Consider the following 22,655-nt stretch of genomic DNA (forward strand, 5'->3'; position numbering starts at 1 on the left):
AATCTCTCTCTCATTTTGGTCTTCTTGGGACAGGGTCTCCCTGTAGCCCCAGCTGACTTGGAACTCACTATGTAGACCAGGCTGGTTTTGAATTCAGAGATCCATCTGCCTCTGCCTCCCAAGTGCTGGGATTAAAGGCATACCTCACCACACCTGGCTCTCTATATCTCTTAGTCAAGACGGCCAACACCAGACTGCTGGAGTCTACAGGATGGCAGAAGTTACAGAATGATGTAGGACTAATAGGGGGTTGCTCTTTATTTTCTCAGTATAAGTAGTAACTCAGGATATTTAAATGCTGGAGGAGCTAATAGGAAGGTTAAAAGTAGCCAAAGGATTAGCTGATTCAAAATCAAGAAATCCTATCGTTGCATAGTTGAAAAGGTAGTGAAGATGTTAATCCTTAAGTTAATGTTAACTTCACCTTCCTTTTCAACTATATATTTTTCTCCCATCATTTGGGAGGTAGAAGGAAGCTCCCATGACCTTTTTCCTCCAGCCAGGCTGGCATCTTGCCTGCCCTGCTTTTGGCAACCATAACACATTCTGCGTTTGCTGGAAGTTTGCCTAGAGAAGTGGATCTCAAGGTGTGCTCGGGACCAGTGTGTCAGTATTGCTAGGGAACCAACTCAGACCTACTGAATCCCAAATCAGCTACTGATGCTAATAGTGTGTTTTATTTAACAAGCCCTCCAGGTGAGGGGAATGCACAAGAAGGCTTGAAAGCACTGAGAAGGGAAATAGATTCTAGAATAGACGCAGCACTGAAAAGTGCTGGCTGAGGATGCCCAGCATGAGGAATGGGACAAATCAGGTGGCTCTTGTGTCTGTGGGCGGAGACACACCCAGTGAAGTATGTCTATCACTGCTTTCTTTTAACAGTTTTGTGTATGTGTGCGCACATGTGCATGTGTGTGGACATGCATGTATGCATGTGGAGGTCAGAGAATCAGTTTTTTCTTCTCACCATGTGGATTCCAGGGATCAAACCCACGTCATCAAGCTTGGCAGCAAGCGCCTTTACCCACTGAGTCATCTTCCTAGCCTCCCAAGCTTCAGGAAGCTCTGAGGAAATAAAGTAGTATTGTTTCTCATAAAGTAAGAGATCAGTAAGTGACACATTCATACCTGCTATTCCAAGATGAACTTTGAGAGTCTCTCCACCTTTTCTGTCCTCTTCCAGAAACTCAGACTCACCAGCAATTGGTATTGACATTGATGTAGAAGGAGGCCTGTAAACAGACATTTCTAAAGATCAGAGCTGGAATCATGTGTAAACCTGAAGGTCTGAAATATGTTAGAGATTCACACTTTCTTGCCAATACCTGGCTTTAGGAAACTACTCAGTAGGGTTAGCCTTTTGAGGATGAAGGTAATAAGAATCAACAATAATGCACACGTACCTTTTAAACCTTGACTAACTGAATAATAAATGTGGGATAAAGATTTTATTTTATATGTGTGTGTGTGTGTGTGTGTGTGTATGCATACATGCATATGGGTGCCTGCGGAGATCAGCAGAGGACATTGGATTTCCTGGAGCTGGAGTTACAGGCGTTTATGACCCACCCAGTGTGGGTGCTGGGAACTGAACTCTCGGCAAGAACTGAGCCATCTCTCCAGCCCTGTTGAAAAATGTTTTTATATGAGAAAATAGTGAGAACAGGCACTTCCTCCATGGAGCTCTGGAGAGAGAGAGTCAGAAGTGGTGGCACAGACCTGTAATCTCAGCACTCAGGCGGTGGAGGCAGGAAGCCCTGAAGTTCAAGGCCATATCCGGGTACACAGCAAGCTGGATACCAACCTGGGCTACATAGTCTTCAAACTAAACCAATCCCTTCAATAATTCCTTTGGAATAAAGCTCAAATTCCTAAAATGGTATACAAGATTCTTCATGGTCTGACTTAGACCACTCTCTTTAATTACTAAGTTATATTTTTATTTTTAATCTACTATTTAATTTACTATTTATCTTATGGGGTTTTTTTTTTCTTTTTTAGACATGGTCTTACTATATAGCTATGGGTAGCCTGGTAATCTGTATGTAATACAGACTGGCACTGAATTCATGGTAATTCTGCCCCGGTGTTCTGAGTGCTGGGATTACAGGCTTGTACCACCAGGTCCAGCTGAGTTATATGTTTAAATAATATAAAAGACCTTGGTGAAAAAAAAATCTACATTTACTAGTTCATGAAAAAAATATGAAAGAATCACAAAGAATTGAATCTACAGTAAAAGTCATTAATCACCAATGACTGACTTGCATGACTAAATTGTTAAATGTCAGTTGTCTTCCCTTCCACAGGAGGGCTGATTACGTGCCACCATCCCTCTACCATTGAGAACTTCAACCTCTGGATTCCTTCTAGCAGCCTCCCTCTAGCTCCACCATCCTTGTCCAGCCTAACTCCACAGCCCTAACACACCTGTCAACACCTTAAACCTGGCACCCCTGTCCTGCTGTCGTAAAACACCTGGAGAATCCTGACCAGTGACAATGTAAGTCATCTCTGTTAAGTGCTCTAAGACTGGGGCAGCTACCATTCACGAAAAAAAAAAAAAGTTGACCCTGGAGATTGTTAGCACAGCAAATTCAGAATCTAAAATCTTAGCTAGGCCTTGGCATCTCTCCTGTCACCCTAGGCAACTCAGTTTAATGAATGATCACCAAGTGCCCGCTGTATGCCAGTCTTGTTTTATTCCTCCTTTTGTTCAAAAATGTTTTATATTCTTTGTCAGGAATCCCTTAATATAGCACAGTTGTGGATTGAAGAATGGGGATTATTTTAATTTTATAGTAATGCTAAGAAAATGGGAAAGTCTGGCATGGTGGCATACACCCAGTAAACAGGAGGTAGAGGCAGGTAGATCTTTGTGAGTTTGAGGCCAGCCTGGTCTACATACTGAGACCCTGACTCAGAAAAAAAAATGTGAAAAATGACCTTCTAAAATGACAATAAAAATATTATCTACTGGATGTTCCACAGATATTCTGTATGGTGTAACAAAGCCCTATGTGTGTGTGCAAAGTGTTTTCTCTTCCTGGAATGGCTCTACCCACCTTCACAGATGCTTTTTCATCCTTTACCACTCAGCTCAGTGCCACTGCTCAGTGAAGATTTTCTAGCTATCAAGGAACAGTGTTGGTTAGAGTCTTCACTCTCTGCCCCCAGAATGTCATTGTTCTGTGCACATCTCCCACATCAACAGGGAGTTGGGCAGAGCAGGGCCTGAATCCTCCAGTCATCATTTACATCTTTGTTCTATATACACATACTTGGCCGAGTTGCTCAATTGCGCTGTCTTAGTCCCCTCATTTGTAAGAGTTTGGATTACACTAGGATGTTTACAAATTTTTTCTTTCTTTCTTTCTTTTTTTTTTTTTTTGAGATATGGGTCTCACTATATTACCCCAGCTGGACTTGAACTCCAGGACTCAAGTCCATCCTCCTGCCTCAGGCTCCTAGGTGTGTATCACTTGCTGATAATTTAAAACACTGTACATAGTTTTGGAGTCTACTGTGGTATGATACATTGACAAATATGTAATGAACAAATGAAAGTAACTTAATGTTTAATGCCTAAACATTTATCATTTCTTTGTGCTGTGAACCTTGGAATTTTTCTTCTAGTTCCTCATAAAACATACAACCAATTGTTGTAAATGGTTGCCTTCTTTGCTGTAAATATGAGTGCTTATTCCTATCTAACTTCATTTTGGGATCCACTAATCCAAGTTTCCTCCATTCCCCTTCTGAGCCTCCAGGAACCATGGTTTCTACTTTCCTTCTCTGTACTAGCTTATTTCATGGAACACAGTGTCCATTAGTTCTACGCATGCTGCTGCAAGTGACAGGACCAAATAATATTCCATCTCATATACCTATAAACCACATTAAAAATTTTTACTTTTTATTTATTTTTAAATTTATTTTTATTTTGTATGTATGAGTGTTTTGCCTGCATGCATGTAAGTACACCTGGGCATGCAATGCCTGCTGAGGCCAGAAGAGGGCTTCGGATCCCCTAGAACCGCCATGTGGGTGCCTGGAAGTGAACCTGGTCCTGTGGAAGAGCAGCCAGTGATCTTAACTGCTGATTCATCTCTCCAGCCCCTATAAACCACATTTTTTGAGGGGCAGGTCTGGAGACTAAATCTAGGGACTTGTGTGTGATAGACAAGAACTATACCACTGGGCTATATCCCTAGACCTTAAGATTTATTTTAATTTTTATTTCTGTGTATCTTTCTTGCTAAATATATATTCTAGATTTCCAGCAATATATTTGTGGAGATACTACAGATTATTGAACCTTTTTTTGTTTTTTAGACAGGGTCTCCCTGTGTGCCACCATGCCTAGCTCCAGACCTATTTTTGGACTTTAAATAGGTAAGTTCTATAAAGAGAAAATGGCAGAGGAAAAAGAAAGCAAATATCCATTAAAAGTTCATGAGAAGGAATGATGAATTCATTTTTTTCTATTAACTTTTGCTACTTCTTCTCTTATTTAACTCTAAACTTATTCCACCAGCAAAACAAACTGCTACCTCAGGCCAGAACAAGTGTAGCAGAATTTGTTTAGTCTCAAGGGATCATCAGGTAAGAGTGAGGAAGTGATGGTTTGTGAGACAGTCAGCAAAGCAGCACAGGAAGGCTGTTAAGGAAATGGGCAGTGTGTGTGTGTGTGTGTGTGTGTGTGTATGTGTGGGTGTGCACATGTATGTGTGTGTGTGCGTGTGGATGCAGCTGTCTGTTTGTGGGTGCGTGTGGAGGCCAGATGCCAACCTTGGGTATTGCTCCTCAAGAGACATCCACCTTGTTTGGTGAGGCAGGGTCTTTCACTGGCTTGGAGCTTACTGAGTGGGCTAGTCAGGCTGGCTGGCCTGCTGCTCCCTCCCCAGTGCTCAGATTACAGGTGTGCACCATCATCCCTGGTTTTTCACATGGGTTCTGGAGATTGAACTCAGATCCTCATGTGTGCACAGCACGTACTTCAGTAAATGAGCTGTCTTCCCAGTCCTGAGAACGCAGAGTTTCAAAAATTTTTTAAATTGAATTTACTTATTATAATTTGTGTGTTATGTGTGTATGTGCTTGAATGATGTGTGTGTGTGAGCATGCACATGCCAAGGTGTGCATGTGGAGATCAGAGGATAACTTTTGGGAGTTGATTCTATCTTTCTATTCGGGTTTCAGGGATTGAACTTGGGTCATGAGACTCATGCTTTTACTGGGTGAGCCATCTTCCAGGCCTGAAATGTATAAAGATATTTTTTAAATTATTATTATTATTTTGGGAGGCATGTGTGTCACTGTGAGCATGTGAAGGTCAGCAGACAACTATAGAGTCAGATCCCTTCTTCCACATTTATATGAGTTCCAGGGATCGAACTCAAGTCATTAGGTTTATGATGGCAAGTGCATTTACCCATTGAGCCATCTTGCTGTCCCTGAAATGTATAATATTAATCAAGAATAAACTTCTAGTTTTTGTATGTGGTACTGGAGATTGAGCTCAGGGCCTACTGCATGTTCAGCACATGCTCTCCCACTGAGCTCCAACCCTAGCTCAATTTAAATTAAGACACACATTTTTATCTTTACAAACAGTATGAAAGTAGAGAATCACATGCTTTTGGGGAGGGGGCAGAGTCTCACTCTGTAGCCCAGGTGGGCCTTGCCTTTGCAATCCTCCTGCCTCAGTCTCCTGAGTGTAGGGATAACAGGCATGTGCTACCACATGTGGTTTAGAAAGCATGCCTGGCTTTCTAAGTTACAACAAAAGCTGTTAAGACACAAAGTCAGTATATTAGAAGTAATGTTTCCCCTTCAAAATATATTTTTCCTCCAGTAATAATAGTTAATGAGCTTCCACTGTAATCAAGTGTCTTCAGGATTGCCGACAGGGATCTGCTCTCATGCCCTCATTCATACTTTGAGGATGCTCTTCCTTTCCTCGAAGCCTCACATCTACTTTCCCCATCCTCATTCCTCATTTCTCTAAGAAATCGGAAACCAGAAGCAGTTAGAAGGGAACTTTCATCCAAGGGTGGTGATCCATGCCTAAAGTCCCAGTACTGCGGAGGCCAAGATGAGAGGATTGTAAGTTTGAGGCTGGCCTTGGCTACAAAGTAAAACCTGGTCTTGAGAGAAAAAAAAAACAAAAACAAAAATATCCAGATGATTTCACCTTTTTTTTTTTTTTTGAGACAGGTTTTATTAGGTAGCACTGACTGGTCTGGAACTTGCTATGTAGATCAGGGTGGCCTCAAATTCACAGACATCTGCCTGCTTCTGCCTGTTCAGTACTGGGATTAAAGGTGTATGCCGCTAGCTGATTCCACTTCTATATCTGCATTAGAATCCATGTCTCTGCTCCTATGTCTGGATGAACCAAGGACACTGTTCAGCTACTGCCCTTTTCCTAGCTCTATGTTGCCTATGTTCCCTTGTTTACTGCACTGCTCCAAAAAATATCACTTCAAAAAATATGCTGTATTATCTCCCACCTTAAAAAAGAACAGAACTCATCCCACTCATGTCCTGTTATTCAATACGGAGACCAGGCTGGCCTGGAACTCACAGAGATCTGCCTTCATCCATTTCCCAAGCAGTGGGACTAAAGGTGTGCGCCACCATGCTCAGCACTGCAAAACTCTTTTTAACTCAACTTCAAAAGGCTTTACTCTAAAGAGCATGCTAGCAATGTGCTTGCCAAAGTTAACTAGAGTGACTATATGACAAAATTAAAAAATCACTTCCTAGCCCTCACCTGCTAAGACTACTTTGGTAGTGTCTGACTTTTTTTCTTTTCTCTTTCTCTTTTTTACCTCTTTGAAACAATTTCTTCACTAGGCTTTCAGGACAGTCCTCTCCTCTGCTTCCTTCCTCCAAGTTCACTGGTCTTTTCCTGGATCTTCCCACCTCCCCATACTGTAAAGGGCTGCACGGTTTCACTCTGATCCTGCCCTTTTCTTTCCTTATATCCCTTTAGATCATTTTATTGAGTCTCTTAGCTCTAATTACTATCTGATGATGTGATGATTTCTAAATCTGTATCTGCAGTCTAGAACTCTGTTGCTAAGAGAACCAACTGCCTCCTTGACTTGTCCAGCTGGGTTCTCAGACATACCATGTCCAGCGTCTAAGCTCTCAGTCGTTCTTGTTGTAGCTTCTCAGAAGTGAAAACATTGGTCTGATAATTAGTCCCAAGGCATTTACTGAAGCAGTCACACAATCCACCTATTTCTGTCCTTTCTGTTCCCATAGATTGTCTCTTTTTATCTTGCAAGCATAAGTTAGATCATTTTACTCTTCACCTGAAACCTCTATTGCTTTTTATCTCACAGTAACAGTAAGTGGAATCCTTATTATAATGGCCTGCAGGACAATCATATGACCTGTCTCCTGTTATCTTCCTCTTGCCTCCCTCAGCTCTATACACTCTGGTCTCCAGGCAGTCACCTGAGCATGCTGGGAATACTTCTCAGTCAAGGCTTTTGCCCTGGTTCCCTCCACCCAGAATGTTCTTTCCCCAGATATCTGCATGGCTCCCTTCCCACCTCTCACAGGAATCTACTCAAATGTCATCTTGACCAGGGAAGCCTCCGATTCTCACCAAAACAGCAACAGCTGTCTATACCACCTTCTGTTCCCCTGCCTTATTTCTCTCAAAGCACTTATTGTAATGCTTATTTTCTTTTTCTGCTACTTTAATGTCTCTTTTCTTCTTAGAACACAAGGTCTAAGATGGTAGAACTTAGTCTGTTTTGCCTACTGCTTTTGGGGGGGGGTTAGAATGGGGTCCTACACACTGTAAAGCACCTACTAGGTATCTGTTGAAGAGGTCAATAAGAAAACAGAAAGCAAACTAAAATTCACTTTGTATAATTTCATCTCAAACCAGAAAACTCAAAGACAACAAGAGACCTATAACTTACATAATTTTGAGAGTGGTAAGCTTACTTGGTGATAGGCAACAGTAACTTCTACAAAGAACAGGTTAGGGGGCTAGAGATATGGCTCAGCACTGGCTGCTCTTGCAGAGGACCGGGGTTCAGTTCCCAGTACCCACAGGTGGGTAACAACCATATGTAATTCAAGTTCCAGGAGATCTGATGCCCTCTTCTGACCTCCACAGGCATCGCACAACATGGGTGCACTTACATACATGCAGGCAATACACTCATACACATAAATAAAAATAATAAAAAAAATAAACAGGTCAGTCTACCCAGAAAGGAACTATTTGCCTATAAAATTTATAAAATATTACCAAAACACACATAAATCTGTATTACCCATTTATTATCAACTTACGTTTTAAAACATGGGTCACCAGACATCAGCTGCATACTGATCAAAACCTAAACATAAGAACAAAAAACATTGTGATTATAGAAGATTTCTGTAGAGCAGGAGGCACATTTTGCTGATCTGTACTTTCCTCACAACAGCTAGTCTAATTCGTTCCAGAAATCATGAAATAAAATGACTGTTAAATAGGGTGTGTCCAATATTAAATTACTGCTTTATGCAGACATGGATTAAAAATAATTTTTAATGTTCAAAACATTGTAGTTATAAAAATCATATTGGAAAACATAAGAATGAAAAACAAGCATTTCCTCAGCAGCAACCCTTCCTGTAGCCTGTGGGCACAGATCTAGCTTATCTGTGTTTACTCCTGACTCCTGAGGTGTCTGATAGCATTTCCCTCTAGCTGCTGTGCTGAGGCTTCATGCTTGAGGCCCTCAATAGTACACAACTTCTGGCCTCTGCTCCAGCTTTATACAGGGATTCACAGCTTTGCTATTTCCTTCTGAAAGGCTGATATTCTCTGGTTACTTGTAGCAGGAGGCCTCCAAAGATGGCGTGGACCCAGAGCCCTGGGATTCAGCAAGAATTCACTTCACTTCTTGGTCTGCAAATAGCCCACTAAAAGGAGCCCACGCTTCTGTACCCTGCTCAGGAGCCCAGTGACTGCTGACAGACTGTGTGGCACAGACCAATCAGAAAACGATACGCTGCCTAAAGGGACTTGGGGGGCAGAGAAAAGGGAAATATAAGGCCTGCCCCCTCCTGCATTAAACAAGCCTGCAGCACCTCGCCTAGTGCTTGCTTCTACCCAACTCCCGGTGTCTGTGTGTTGACTCTGCGCCTCTTGCCGCCCACAATCGACAGGGGACCCAATCCAGGTCAGGGTCTTCACAGCTGGCCTGAGGAGAACCCGCAACAGTTACTGAGTAACTTTTAAGAATCAACCATCAGACAACACTTTTTCTGAAAGAGGGTCTAGCCTCAAAGTCACTATGATGACTTTGAACTTCTGATCCTCCTTCTTCCTCTTGAGTGCTGAAATTCCAGATGTATGCTACCACATCCAGTTTATGTGGTACTGGAGATTAAACCTAGGGCTTTGTGTAGGCTAGGCGGTCATTCTACCAACTAGGCTATATTCCTAGCCCCAAATTCACATTCTTATGGGAATAATAATGACATTCATAATGATAATGATTTGAGAAGTTATCTTGATTGTTTCAGCTTTTTTTTCTTTTGAGACAGGGTCTCCCTGTAGCTTCTGCTGGCCTGAAATTCACTATGTAGATCAGATTGGCCTGGATCTCACAGAGATCCACCTGCCTCTGCCTCACAAGTTCAGGGACTAAAGGTGTGCATTATCACACCTGGCTGTTTTGGCTTTTTGAGACAGGGACTCAGTACCCCAGGCTGTCCTTGAACTTGCTATGCAGCTGAAGATGGCCTTGAACCTCTGACCTTCCTGCCTCAGTCTCTTGAATGCTGGGATTTCAGGCATGCTTGGCTTGATTTGACAGGTTATTTTGTTCCAGATATAAACTACATAGTATCAACTCATTTTATCTTCATTACTCCCATGAGAGAGTAACATTCTCATTTTGAGTTTGCAGAGACTAAGGGGATATTTTCTAAATCATAGGGCAGAGAGGAGACCCAAACTCAGGACTGCACATATTAAGTTCCCAGTCTTAATGACCAACAGGACACATGAATATTACTGCACTTTCCAGCTAATGGTTGACATGTAGCTTCTATACCCTATTCCATTCACATCTCTTCACCCCAGGGCCTCTACTCCTATTCCCTTCCTCTTTTTTCCTTAAATTCCAAGCCTAACCTGTTGTGCTGGTTTCCTTATTACCTCTTCTTTCATAGAACCCTTCAACCTGGTTTCCAATTCCACAAGACAGCACTTGTGACTCTCTAAATGTCTCAGGGTAGAAGTAATTGTGCAGTGAGGCAGAGCAGAGATGTGGGACAGAGATGAGAGAAGAGCAGCTGAGCTGTTTTTAAAGAGTGGGCACACTGGAGCTTTTTCTTTGTATGTTGATGAGGACCATTCATTAGAGAGGGAGATGACTAAAAGTAGAGGAAAACCTTTGATTAGGCATGTGTGGATCGTAGAGCCCAAGAGGAAGCACTGACTTCTGATTGGGAGAGACATGTCATTACATTACAACTGGAGGGGAAGCAAGAGTCATATATTGTTTTTTGTTTTGTTTTAAATAAAACATTGTTTAATGTATTTTCACTTTGAAGCTAAGATTTTTATAATATATAACTTAATATTCACAGAAACAATATCGAATCATTTAATATTTAGTTAATTGCTTTTATAAACGATGATTTTAAAAAATGTTAAAAGACATTAAAAGGACATTGCCATCATGATCCAAACTTTTAGAGCCCACACAATTCTGTTTTCTTTTTAAAAAGGGTCTTATGTAGCCCAGGCTGGCCTTCAACTCATGATTGTCCTACTTCAACTTCCTGAGTGCTGGATTACAGGCATATGTTAGCATGCATAGCTGTGACCTATACAATTATTTAAAGGTAGATGGGTATGGTGGTACAAGCCTTTAATCCCAGCACCTGGGAGGCAGAGAGAGGCAGACCAATCTTTGTGAGTTCGAGGACAGCCTGGTCAACATAGAGAAGAGTCATATATTGTAGTAAGACTGAAGAGAAAGTGGAATTGTAAGCTTTATAATGGGATGATGAAGAGATAAGGTTTAATGAGTTCTGTCTTTTCAATAAGGTATAAGCTTAACTGAGGTAAAGCAGGGAGTATGAAGATGCAAGAAGAAAGAAGGCAGGAAGTAGAATTGGGACAGGAAGCCAAGTGTGGCTGCCAGCTGAAAGAAAGCCTGACTTGGTAACGCCTGCTTGTCTGTGCCGTTTTCCAATATTCAGCAGTGGATACAGACTTGAGGAGGACTGGCAACTCAACTGGGGTTGGAGATTGTTCAGTGACAGCAATGGGCAAAGGAACCAGGAGCATTAATGAGAGGAGGATAGTCATGAACCATGAATTTACGCTGGATAAGGAGGGAGTGGAAGCAAATGAGGGTTGCTAGATGGTGAGAAAGTAGAGTGTGGAAGACAGCTATGTGAGCAGACCAGGAGGGCTGGGAGCACAGGGGATGGTGGTGGGAAGGGGAAAGTGACAACCGAGCCTAGGCTGTGATTGTAGGATTAGGAACTGAGATAAGGAAGAAATGGTTGATTGAAATGGGCAGTTTAAGGAATGAGAGTTCTTGGGCATACTTAAGATCGACTGTCAGGAGAGAATGCACAGAGACCTTCTTACAAGCACAGTTCACCTGCACAGATGGTAATACCACTCAAAAATGACAGAGAAGGGATGGAGAGAAAAACTGAACCAGGCAGTAAGTCATCAGTGAAGAGGAGAGAGGTGGGGACTATGTGTCAAGAGGTGACAGAGGTCTTCAAGGGCAAGAGAGTCACAGTTGTTTGGTGTGACCCTCAAAAAATATGTTTTTTGTAAGACAAAGTGGATGGAAGAAATAGTGGAAGACTCCATGGGGGCCAGAAAGAAATCATTCTAGGAGATGTCCCTGTGGAACATGAAAATAAAAGGCTATTTCAGGGCTGAGGCGATGGCTCAGTGGTTAAAGCACTTACTGCACCAGCAAGAGGACTGGGGTTCCCCAGAACACATGTAAATGTCAGGTGGGAATGGCAGCTCCTCTGTAATTCCAGCTTGGAAGGCAGAAATAGGGAATCCCTGGAGCAAACTGTAGCAGTGAGCTCTGGTTTTGATGGAGAGACACTACTTCAATGACTAAGACGGAAGAGCAATCAGGAAGATTCCCCAAATCAACCTCAGATACCCCTCCCGCTAACTACATATACACAGACATGCATACTACACACATACACATGCAAAAAAAGTTATTTCAATTTCCAATGAAAACAATGCAATTCAGAGATAGGTTTATGCTTTTTGTTTAAACCTAAGAAATATGTGAAGAGACTGAATTTTAGTAGCTTATTTGGAATCATTCAGAATGAACAGTAAAGAGCCTGGTGTGGTGGCCACATGCCTTTAATCCCAGCACTTGTGAGGCAAAGGCTGGCAGAGCTCCGTGAGATGGAGGCCAGCCTGGTCTATATAGCAAGTTCCAGGCCAGCTATAGCTACAAGGAGACCCTATCTCAAAAAATAAAAAACGAATAGTAGATGAGGGTTTTTGAGGACAGGTCTTAGATGAGCTGATGATGTGAAAAGGCTCTAAGCAGGTAGCAGAAGATATGCATGCTGGTCTCAGCTCTGTCACACACTTCTGTTGCAGAAGGCACTTAACTTCTGAGTCTTACCTTCTCCACAATAAAACAGGGATGACAGTTGTTTCCCATCTGTCCAGACCTGCCAGTCTTTGGTATATGTAAGTGCTCTAAGGTATTTTCAGAGGTATATAACAACAAAATATAATCAATGTAAAGTTTATGGCAGGATGCTTTTTTTTATTTCCTATTTATTTATTTATTTATTTAATTTCTTTGAGATAGATTTTCATGTAGCCAAGGTTGGCCTTGAACTCTCGAGCCTCCCTGCCTTCACCTCCCCAGGGTACACCCGCACACCCCCATCTTCTACCATTTTCCTCCCCACATCAACCACCCATCCCACCTTTCTTAAAGCTGCTGAATTTGTGTAAGGGATGACTGAGGATAAGAGCTATTTAGTGAATATCTAAATATTTACTAAAAATTAAGTTTGAAAACTGTAGGTATAAGGTAATTCTTTGCTTTACAAATAAATAAAAATCATTTGGTTTCTTTGCAGAACTATTTCCTTTTCCTCTTATTAGGTCATGTACCAGTTAAGTAGTTAACTAAAATATAGCAAAAAGTTTTCTAAATACAAGATACTTACTAAATATTTTTTCAACTGCTCCTCATTTGTTTCCTCTGTCAACTGTGTGAAGTACATACTCTCTGTGATTCAGAACATATGGCTCCTGGTGAGACTTGGAAAAAGTAAGACAGGTGCCCACAAATGGGTTTTGCCTGTCACTTCACTAGTTACTAGCGAACCCAATGACTTCTATGAACCCATAACAGCTGATTTGGAAGTCCTCTTGAGAGCCATACATGTATGTTTTGTGTGTGTGTGTGTACGTGTGTGTACGTGTGTGTATGTGTGTGTGTGTGTGTGTGTGTGTGATGGGCAAGTGTGTATGCGAGTACATGAGCCTGTGTACACTCAGATGCCAGAGAAGGCTGTCAGGTGTCCTCAATTACTCTCCACCTTATTCCTTTGAGACAGAGTCTTTCCCAGACCCTGGAGCTCATGCTTTAGTTAGGTTGGCAGCCAGCCAGCAACAGAAATCCTCCCATCTCCAATCCCCACAGGACCAGGGTTACATGGATGTGCAAGACCACTCCTGGCTTGTTAAATAGGTGCTAGGATCTGAACTCAGGTCTTCATGGTTGTATAGCAAGTGCTCTTAACTACTGAGCCATCTCTCTAGCCCTGAGAGCTATATACATTTTAAGGCATGAATCCATTTGTCAAGCTCCTTCCTCCCAATGAACACTTCTGTTGTAGTGGTGGTGTATTCTCTAAATGTTCACAGTACTGATGAGAAACATGTTGGAACCATGAAGGTGAACATTAGCTACTTTGCATTACTTCTATAATTTGCATATGTTTTTCCCCAATGGTGTGTATGCTTAAAACCTCCGTATTGATTCCCATTGTATCAGTGACAGCATATACCTGTGCTTACTTAAAGGCAGAGAATCTCATCTATTGGCAAGGAAATCTTGAAGTGTGCTTACTTTAAGAATGGAGTTATCCTGTCTTGTATTTTTGGTATCATAGCCTTCCAGTAAACAGCGACGAGTGGTATTTCCTGATCCAGCAAACTCTGCCAGGTTTAGATCTGCAAAGCCCAGCTATGAAAATAAAAAGAATTATATTAATAGAATATCTTGTAGGCTTCTATCATATTCTCCTTAAAATAGGCATTCAATACATGCAAGTTTTTTCAATTCAGTCTTTCAGCTCTTGGCATCCTAACGGAACCTGCTTTATCATTTGCTTTACATATGTCCTTAATTTAGTTTACTTTTTTTTAAAAAAAATTATTTTTATTTTATGTGTATGTGTGCTTTGCCTACATGTGTGTAAGTGCACCACATGCATGCAATGCATACAGCAATCAGAAGAGAACTTTGGATCCCCTGGGATTGGAGTTATGAGCGGCTGTTAGCTGCCATGTGCGTGCTGGGAACCAAACCTTGGTCCTTTGCAAGAGTAGCCAGTGGTCTTAACTGCTGAGTCATCTCTCCAGCCCCTAGCTGGCTTTTTAATAAAAGTTTCCTACCTAGTCCACTTATCTCAAGCTGTGGGCTCTTTGGTATCACAGATTTGATGTGCTAAATATGGTCTTCATACTTATATTCCAGCATATATTAAAATAAATATATTACTGAGATAGTAAAACTAATGCATATCAAACAACCAAAACCATTTGAAGCAGCACCTACACTCACATTACCCTGTGGGAAGTAACTAGCAAGCAGTCATGCTCGTGTGTCGTTAAGACTTGATTTTGGATCTTGCTCACGCTGAGTGAACCACTGGGGCTGCAGACAGTGGCAGGTTAGGAAGCTCTCATTCTCCAAGCACTAACTAGAAAGACTTCAGTGAATCACACAGCTTCTTGGTACAGGCAGCTTTTCTTCCATCTTCCACATCTGCCTTGCTAAGCATCCCTGAGCGGAAGTTCTTTATGGAGCCTTCTTTCCTTTCTCATAGTTCTGCCCCACGCCTGCCCTCTCTGCTGCTACCTACAAGTTCAGTTTAAATGTGTTCCTTTTCCATATTACTACCCAGAACTGGTCCCCATTTTCTGCCATTATTAAATCTTGCTCTGTAGACTTTCTTCTGATGTTGCTTAACCCTGTTTCACATTTCCAAGCTGTACACCCTTATATCATCATTTTTTTTTTTGAGACAGGGTCTCCCTGTAGCCCCAGCTGTCCTGGAACTCACTATGCAGACCAGGCTGGCCTTGAACTCACAGAGATCTGCCTGCCTCTGCCTCCCAAGTGTTGGGATTAAAGGCGCGCACCACCATGCCCGGCATATTATCATTTTTGGAACAGTCTACTTCTATATAACAAAGTGTATATACTTCTTTATTAACAAAAAGTGAATTGACTTTATAATTAATTAAGCACATCTCCATAGACATACCATAAATAACATTACACATAAATACTGCTGAAGCTGTTTGCTAAGTTTTTGTATGTTTGTATACTGTGTGTGTGTGTGTGTGTGTATGTGTGTGTGTGTGCGTGTGTGTGTATGTGGGCACATACATGCCATGGTGCACATGTGGAGGTCAGGAACACCCTTAGGTTTTGGTCCTCACCTTCTACCTTGTTTGAGGCAGGGTCTCTGTTGTTTACCTCTGCACTGTGTGGTCTGGGCTAGCTAGCTCTCAGGAACTCTCCTGTCTCTATCTCCCATCTCACTGTAGGAGCAGTAGGATAGGAGGTAGGACTACACATGTGTGCTGCTATGCCAGCTTTGGTCTGGGGATCCAAACTCAGGTTTTCACACTTGCATGACAAGCACTTTATCCATGGAGAAATCTTCCCAGCTCCACTTTAAGGGTTTTAAGCGGCATTTCAAATGATGACTTCAATTGTAAATTGGAATATTATTTTAGTAGCTTTTAACTGGTATGAAAAGATTGAAGAACAAGAACCCAGAGAATAGTAGAAGCCTCCAAGGCTTGAGGAGACGCCTCAAGACACAGGCAACATCTGCCTAGTTTTCACAGGGTTTCTTTGGTCTTACTAATTTTACTGGGGCAATATAGAAAAAGCCAAAATAGGTCCAGTACAAAGTAATATCTGAGTGAGCATGTGAATTATGTGACTTACTTGATCATCCACTATCTTTTTTAAATTTTATTTTATTTATTATTTTTTATTTTATGTATATGAGTGTATTGCCTGCATGTATGTAAGTGCACCACATGCATGCAATGCCCCTCAAAGGCCGGACGAGGGTATCAGATCCCCTGGAACTGGAGTTGCAGATGGTTGTTAGCTGCCATGTGGGTGTTGGGAATCAAATCTGGGTCCTCTGCAAGAACAGCAAGTGTTCTTAAGTACTGAGCCATCTCTACAGCCCCTGATCATCCATTATTAACATATACTATTTTATTTCTTTCTCTTCCCCTTTAAACATCCAGCACCTCTTTCTGTTCTCTCTCCCTGCTGATGGCCCTGTTGCCTGTTTCCCTCAGAGAAAAAACGCAATCAAGGGTGTTTAATTTTCATGAGCTCTTACTGCCAGCCACAGTTACTCACCTGCCTACACTGGGGCCCTGTATTGCCTTCCCACTTAGATAATATGCACGATATGGTGTGTTCCTGAGGCCTCTTGCCTGCTCAAGTTTATTATTTCTGCAGTTCTTCCTGCCTTTGGCATTCTAGAGTATCCCTTCTCGACCGGATCTTTCCCAGCAGCATACAAACAGGCTGGCTGGTTTTCTCCTATGAACAAATCTAACTTTATCCCGTATCTCTCCAGATTATTGGATCATTTTTCTGTCCCTCCTCCACCAAAACAAAATCTACAAAAACAACCCTTCTTGGGGCTGGAGCAATGGCTCAGTGCTTAAGGGGTTTGGTTCCCAGCACCCACATGAGAACTAAAGACTGTCTTTAACTCCAGTTCCAGGGATTCACACACCCTCTGGCCTCCATAGGTAATGCGCATATGGTATACCTATATATAAGCAGACAAAACACGTACCCATAAAATAAAAATAAATAACAACAAAAACACAACCCTTCTTGAGTTCTTTATGCAGTCTGACTCTTCTGGTCATCTGCTAAAATCCATTTCCTTTCTCTCCTCTTCATTTAATGTTGCCAGCCACAATGTGTGAGATCAACTCAAGGCCATTAACTCTCTCGAAACATTCCCTCTCTTAGATAATTTTGTAGTTTTCTCTTTTGTTCCATTCATGTTCAGATGTCATTTCTCTGAAGGAGTCTTAAAAGTTAGCTACCCACTAACTTACTGTTATAATACTGGTTTTATATTGTCAGTAAGAATATCTGATTATGGATTACATGCTCATGTTTCTCCAAAACTTGTATGTTGAAAGCCTAACTCCCAAGAGGAAGGTATGAAGGGGTGGGGCCTTTGAGAGGTTATTAGGTCGTGAAACTGAGGCCTCATGAATGGATTAATGCACTCCTCCCCTTTTTGGTGCTGGGGATCAAACCCAGGGGTCTTACACATGTCTCAGCATGTGCTTTCCCACTGAGCTATACCCTTTTAAACAGACAGGAGAGAACTTGCATCTTCTCTGTAATCTGCCATGTGACGACATACTAAAAGCAGTCATCTGCAAATCCAGAAGTAGACTCATTACAGACACTGGATCTGTCAGTATCTTGCTCTTAGACTCCTCACCATCTAGAATGGTAAGGAATAAATGTATGTTGCTTAAGTCACCCTGTCTAGGGCAATATGGCATAGCCACCCAAACCAACTAAGACAGTCCTTGTTATCAAAGCATATTAGAAGGACTGGCATGCCAATATTCCTTTTATGTATCTTTTATGTGCCAGACCCTCATTCAGGCACAAGAGAATAGTTCAGAAAAGGAAAAATACTCTGCCTTCAAAAAACTCACATTATAGACATAGCATGGTGCCAGAGAATTCATGTTTCCTTGTGACTTTTCCTTTGACCTCACCAAGATAATTCCCCCAATCTATGTGTGTCATATATATATACACACACACACACACACACACAATTGTGGTATATATATACAATTGTGGTATACATTAATTTATTCAGAAAATACTTTTTTTTTGATCTTTCTGAAACAGGGTTTCCCTGTAGCCCCAGCTGGCCTGGAGCTCACTATGTAGACCAGGCTGGCCTTGAACTCACAGAGATCCGCCTGCCTCTGCCTCCCAAGTGCTAGGACTACAGGCGTGCGCCACCACGCCCAGCTCAGAAAATATTTTTTAGCACCTGCATTCCGAGTAATGTTAGGCATTAATTAGAAATATAGAATTGTTTTCTTCTTTTGGTGTTGGGGATGGAACCCAGGGCCTAATCATGCTGTGCTCTAAGTTACAGCCCCAGCCCCTATGGAATCATTCTTACTCTCATAGTTTAATAGGGGAAAACAGAAAGCAAATTCCTACAGCACAGTCTGATAAATGTTGTGGTAAAAGAAGACATAATTATAAGGAAGAGAAGCAAAGTTATCAGTGGGAAGGGATGACTAAGCTGAATCTTTTAATGATACACAAGCTGACAGGACAGGAGGAGGGAGCAATACACACATGGTGTCAGGTCACAAGGCAAGGAAGCTAAGATAGCATGAGATGCTCTAGAAGTGTATGATGGCAACATGCCTCATAAAGATGAGGGGCAGGAGAGGCGAGAGACAGAATACAGATGGCAGGTTGGAGAGATGAGGCAGCAGAAACGACTTGCAAACTGAAACGGGTCTTATTTGTTAGCTTATAGAATTTTCAGTTTCCTTTATAGTCAACAAATAGCTGCTGAAGGTAAAAGTGGGGAATGATGTAATCATGTTTTAATTTTAGAACGATCATTCTGGCAGTACTAAGAAGGATGGAGGGAGACAATAACAGGGAAACAGACTAAGCAGGAGGCCAACATGGGCTGTCAACAAGAAATACTGCAGGCACAACCTAAGGCACTAAGTCTCGTCAATGGAGACAGAAAATGTTTTTTTTGTTGTTGTTGTTGTTTGTTTTTTTTGGGGGGGTCTTTTTGAGACAGGATCTCCCAGTAGCCCCAGCTGGCCTGGGACTCACTATGTAGACCAGGCTGGCCTTGAACTCACAGAGATCCGCCTGCCTCTGCCTCCCGAGTGCTGGGATTAAAGACGTGCGCCACCACACCTGGCGACAGCTAGTATTTTTAAGATTTATTTATTTTTATTTTATGTCTATGTGTGAGTGCCTGAATGTACGTATGTGCACCATGTGTATGCCTGGTGTGAGACCAGAACGGCTCTAAGCCATCCCTCCAGCTCTTATGAAGATTTTTTTTAAATGTTTAAAAATTTTTAATTTTATTTTATGTGCATGAGTGTATTGCCTGTATGCATGTAAGTACACCTGTGTCGTGCAATGCCTGTGGAGCTCAGAAGAGGATGTTGGATGTCCTGGAACTGGAGTTACAAACAGTTGTTAGCTGCCATGTGGATTCTGGAAATTGAAATCAGGTCCTCTGCAAGAAGAGCCAGTGCTCTTAAACGCTGAGCCATCTCTTCAGCTCCATGGTTAATTTTAATTGTCAACTTGACACAATCTAGAACCACCTGGGAAGAGAGTCTCATCGAGGGATTATCTAGATTAGACTGACCTGTGGGCAGGTCTGTGGGGGATTGTCTTGAGTACATTAATTGAGATGGAAAGATTTGCCCATAGTGAGTGCAACATTCCTTGGGCAGGAGAGCCTGGACTGTCTAAGAATGGAAAGAAGTGAGCTGCAGGCATGGATGCATCTATTGCTCTCTACTGACTGCACATAGAATATGACCAGTTCTCTCAAGCTTCTGCCTTGATGGACTGTAACCTGGAATTACAAGCTGAATAGACCCTTTCTTCTTAAAATTCTTTTGTCAGGGCATTTTATTACAGCAACAGGAAAAGAAACCAGGACAATATTATAAGTAATCTGGAGCTGACTTAAAAGTATATTTGAGAGGGGCTGGAGAGATGGCTCAGCAGTTAAAAACACTGGCTGCTCTTGCAGAAGACCCAGATTTGATTCCCAGCACCCATATGGCAACTAATAACCATCTGTAACTCCAGTTCCAGGGGAATCTGATGCCCTCTTTTGACCTCCTTGGGGAATGCATGATAGGGGACACTTACATACATTCAGGCAAAATACTCATACAGATAAAATAAAAATAACATAATATTTTAAAAGTTTATGTAAGGATGTGTATAGGTTACTTTCAAATACTTACCATTTTATTAAGAAGACTTGAATATCTTTGGATTTTGATATACTAGGGGAGGGGAGGGTCTTGGAGCCAATCTTCCATAGACAGCAAGAGACAAATGTATACAGAGTGCTAATAGAACAGAGGGACAAATGTATACAGAGTGTGAACAGAACAGAGGAAGGCTCCTTCCCACTGGGAAGAGTTCAGCCTGGGAATACTTTCCAGGTGAGACTGGTTTGAGTCATTAGTAAGCTACAGCTTTAAGAAAACCAGAGATCATCTTCTAGTAGGGAGGCTAAAACCAAAGAGGAACAGTCCATAATAAACACGTAGAAAGAATATTCTTATAATTTACTAATGAACCAAACTATTCAGTCTCCAGTTTGCTTTACTTAAAAGGAGTCAAGTTTGAACAACAATGAAAAGAGTAAACAATTTAACTTAAAGCCTACAGATATCAGTAAGTGACTACATGTTTCAAAAGAGTTAAAGAACATCTATTTACCTTTGCGTAAGCTTTTCCACCTTTTAATTCCTGCAAAGATAGAAAACACTATAAGATATATGTCTTCTATATACATATCCCATGTTATATAATATAGTAATATAATGAAGCATTTAAAATTAAATGTATGTCAAATGATTCTGAAGTAGACATTTATATGTTGGCAAATATCACAGACAGTAAAAAGTCTGATGAGTTTATATCCAACTATTTGGATGTATGACAACTGCTCAAAATGACCAACATTTTTACTTTGCATGTAACTTTATTATTTTTAGTTTTTGATATGGGTGTCTCTCTACATTGCTTTATAGGTGAAAATGGTACCTTATTTCTAGTTTTAATTTGTGTAAGATTGAGTATATTCTGTATGTTTAAAAATGTTTTCTTTTTTATGAAGCATATGATCACTTGTCAACTTTTCTGAAGGGCTATTGATCTTTCTTTTTTTTCTCTTTAGAAGTCATCTTTTTTTTTTTATTTTTTGACTTTTTGAGACAGGGTCTCCCTGTAACCACAGCTGTCCCAGAACTCACTATGTAGATCAGGCTAGCCTCAATGTCACAGAGATCCACTCGCCTTTGCCTCCCAAATGCTGGGATTAAAGGCATGCGCCATCATGCCTAGCTTTGTAAACTAGTCTTTTGACATGATTCACAAATATTTTCCCCTAATTTGTGACTTTGCTTATGGCATTTTTTTTTGCAGTGGACACATATACATGAGTTCAATAACTTTTGTTTTATAGAATACTTAGGAAAGACTGTGTAGAATAATCCAACAAACACCTCTACCTAGTCAGGCATAGCAGAGACTGCTCTCCTTCCTTCTGTGGCACAGAAGCTGTTGGCCACCCAACTGTGGATGGCATTCATAGCCTACCTTTCAGTTTGGTGCAGCCACATGACTTGTAGCCAGAGGGATGTGTACAATAGATACATGCACCTCTTTTGAACTGTGCTTTGGAAAGGGAAATGTGTCTTATGTCACTAAGTGGGGGGGGGGGGGTAACAAGACTAGAATGGCTCCTTGGGTCTAAAGATGGAGTTGTATGTTGAAGGTGGCAACTCTCCCACCCTGGATTCCCTGGCCATTACCCTAAAGGGACACAGCTTCTCTGCCCTTTTGTTTAAGCCTTTGCCTGTCTGTGTCTGTTTTAGTAGCTTAACATATATGTCCTAATGAATGTAGAAAACCCCCAGAAACTGAGAACTGTTTTAGGTAAGTCCTGGTTTAATTGGCATTTATAGTTTCTGGGTTTTTTTTTTTGTTGTTGTTGCTGCTGTTTTGTTTTGTTTTTTTAACAGACTTTGAGTTTATTTAATTTGTAGTCGTGCTTTACTCTAAATTTTGTATATTTTGTTTTTCCTAAAATTCATAGATTGGCACATCATCTTTCAAGAATCATGATTAGAACTAGATTTAGAAATGTTTCAATGAAAGGGCAGGTAAGGCAGAGGAAGAAAATCGGATGCTCTATTCTGCTAGCTAATCCCTAAATTCATGAGGAGCCAAGCAGTATCTCCTGATTTGGATGAAGAAATACATTTTATTATTTTTTTATGCATATGAGTGTATTGCCTGTACGTATGTAAGCACACCCATGTCATGTAATGCCTGTGGACATCAGAAGAGGGTGTCAGATCCCCTGGAACTAGAGTTAGGGACAGTTATTAGCCACCATGTGGGTGTGCTGGGAACTGAACTTGGATCCTCTGCAAGAGAAGCCAGTGCTCTTAACCACTGAGCCATCTCTCCAGCCCAATACATTTTAAAAGTCAGAATTTTCTATGGTTCACAGTAAGTGGTATGCTT

General features: G+C 41.4%; 1 protein-coding gene across 1 annotated transcript in view; it reads right to left on the reverse strand.

Moving 5' to 3' along the window:
• Fam102b (family with sequence similarity 102 member B) overlaps positions 1-22,655 on the reverse strand; it is an 80,089-nt gene that overhangs the window by 18,350 nt on the left and 39,084 nt on the right. Inside the window, exons 3-6 of the mRNA XM_008850430.2 lie at positions 20,841-20,870; positions 14,133-14,249; positions 8,326-8,372; positions 1,129-1,232 (exon numbers count right to left, since the gene is read on the reverse strand). Of these exons, the coding sequence (XP_008848652.1) occupies positions 1,129-1,232; positions 8,326-8,372; positions 14,133-14,249; positions 20,841-20,870 (298 nt within the window). The remainder of the gene's footprint in view (positions 1-1,128; positions 1,233-8,325; positions 8,373-14,132; positions 14,250-20,840; positions 20,871-22,655) is intronic.

The sequence above is a fragment of the Nannospalax galili genome, unplaced genomic scaffold, assembly GCF_000622305.1.
Source record: "Nannospalax galili isolate Female #2095 unplaced genomic scaffold, S.galili_v1.0 scaffold5, whole genome shotgun sequence".
NCBI lineage: Eukaryota > Metazoa > Chordata > Mammalia > Rodentia > Spalacidae > Nannospalax > Nannospalax galili.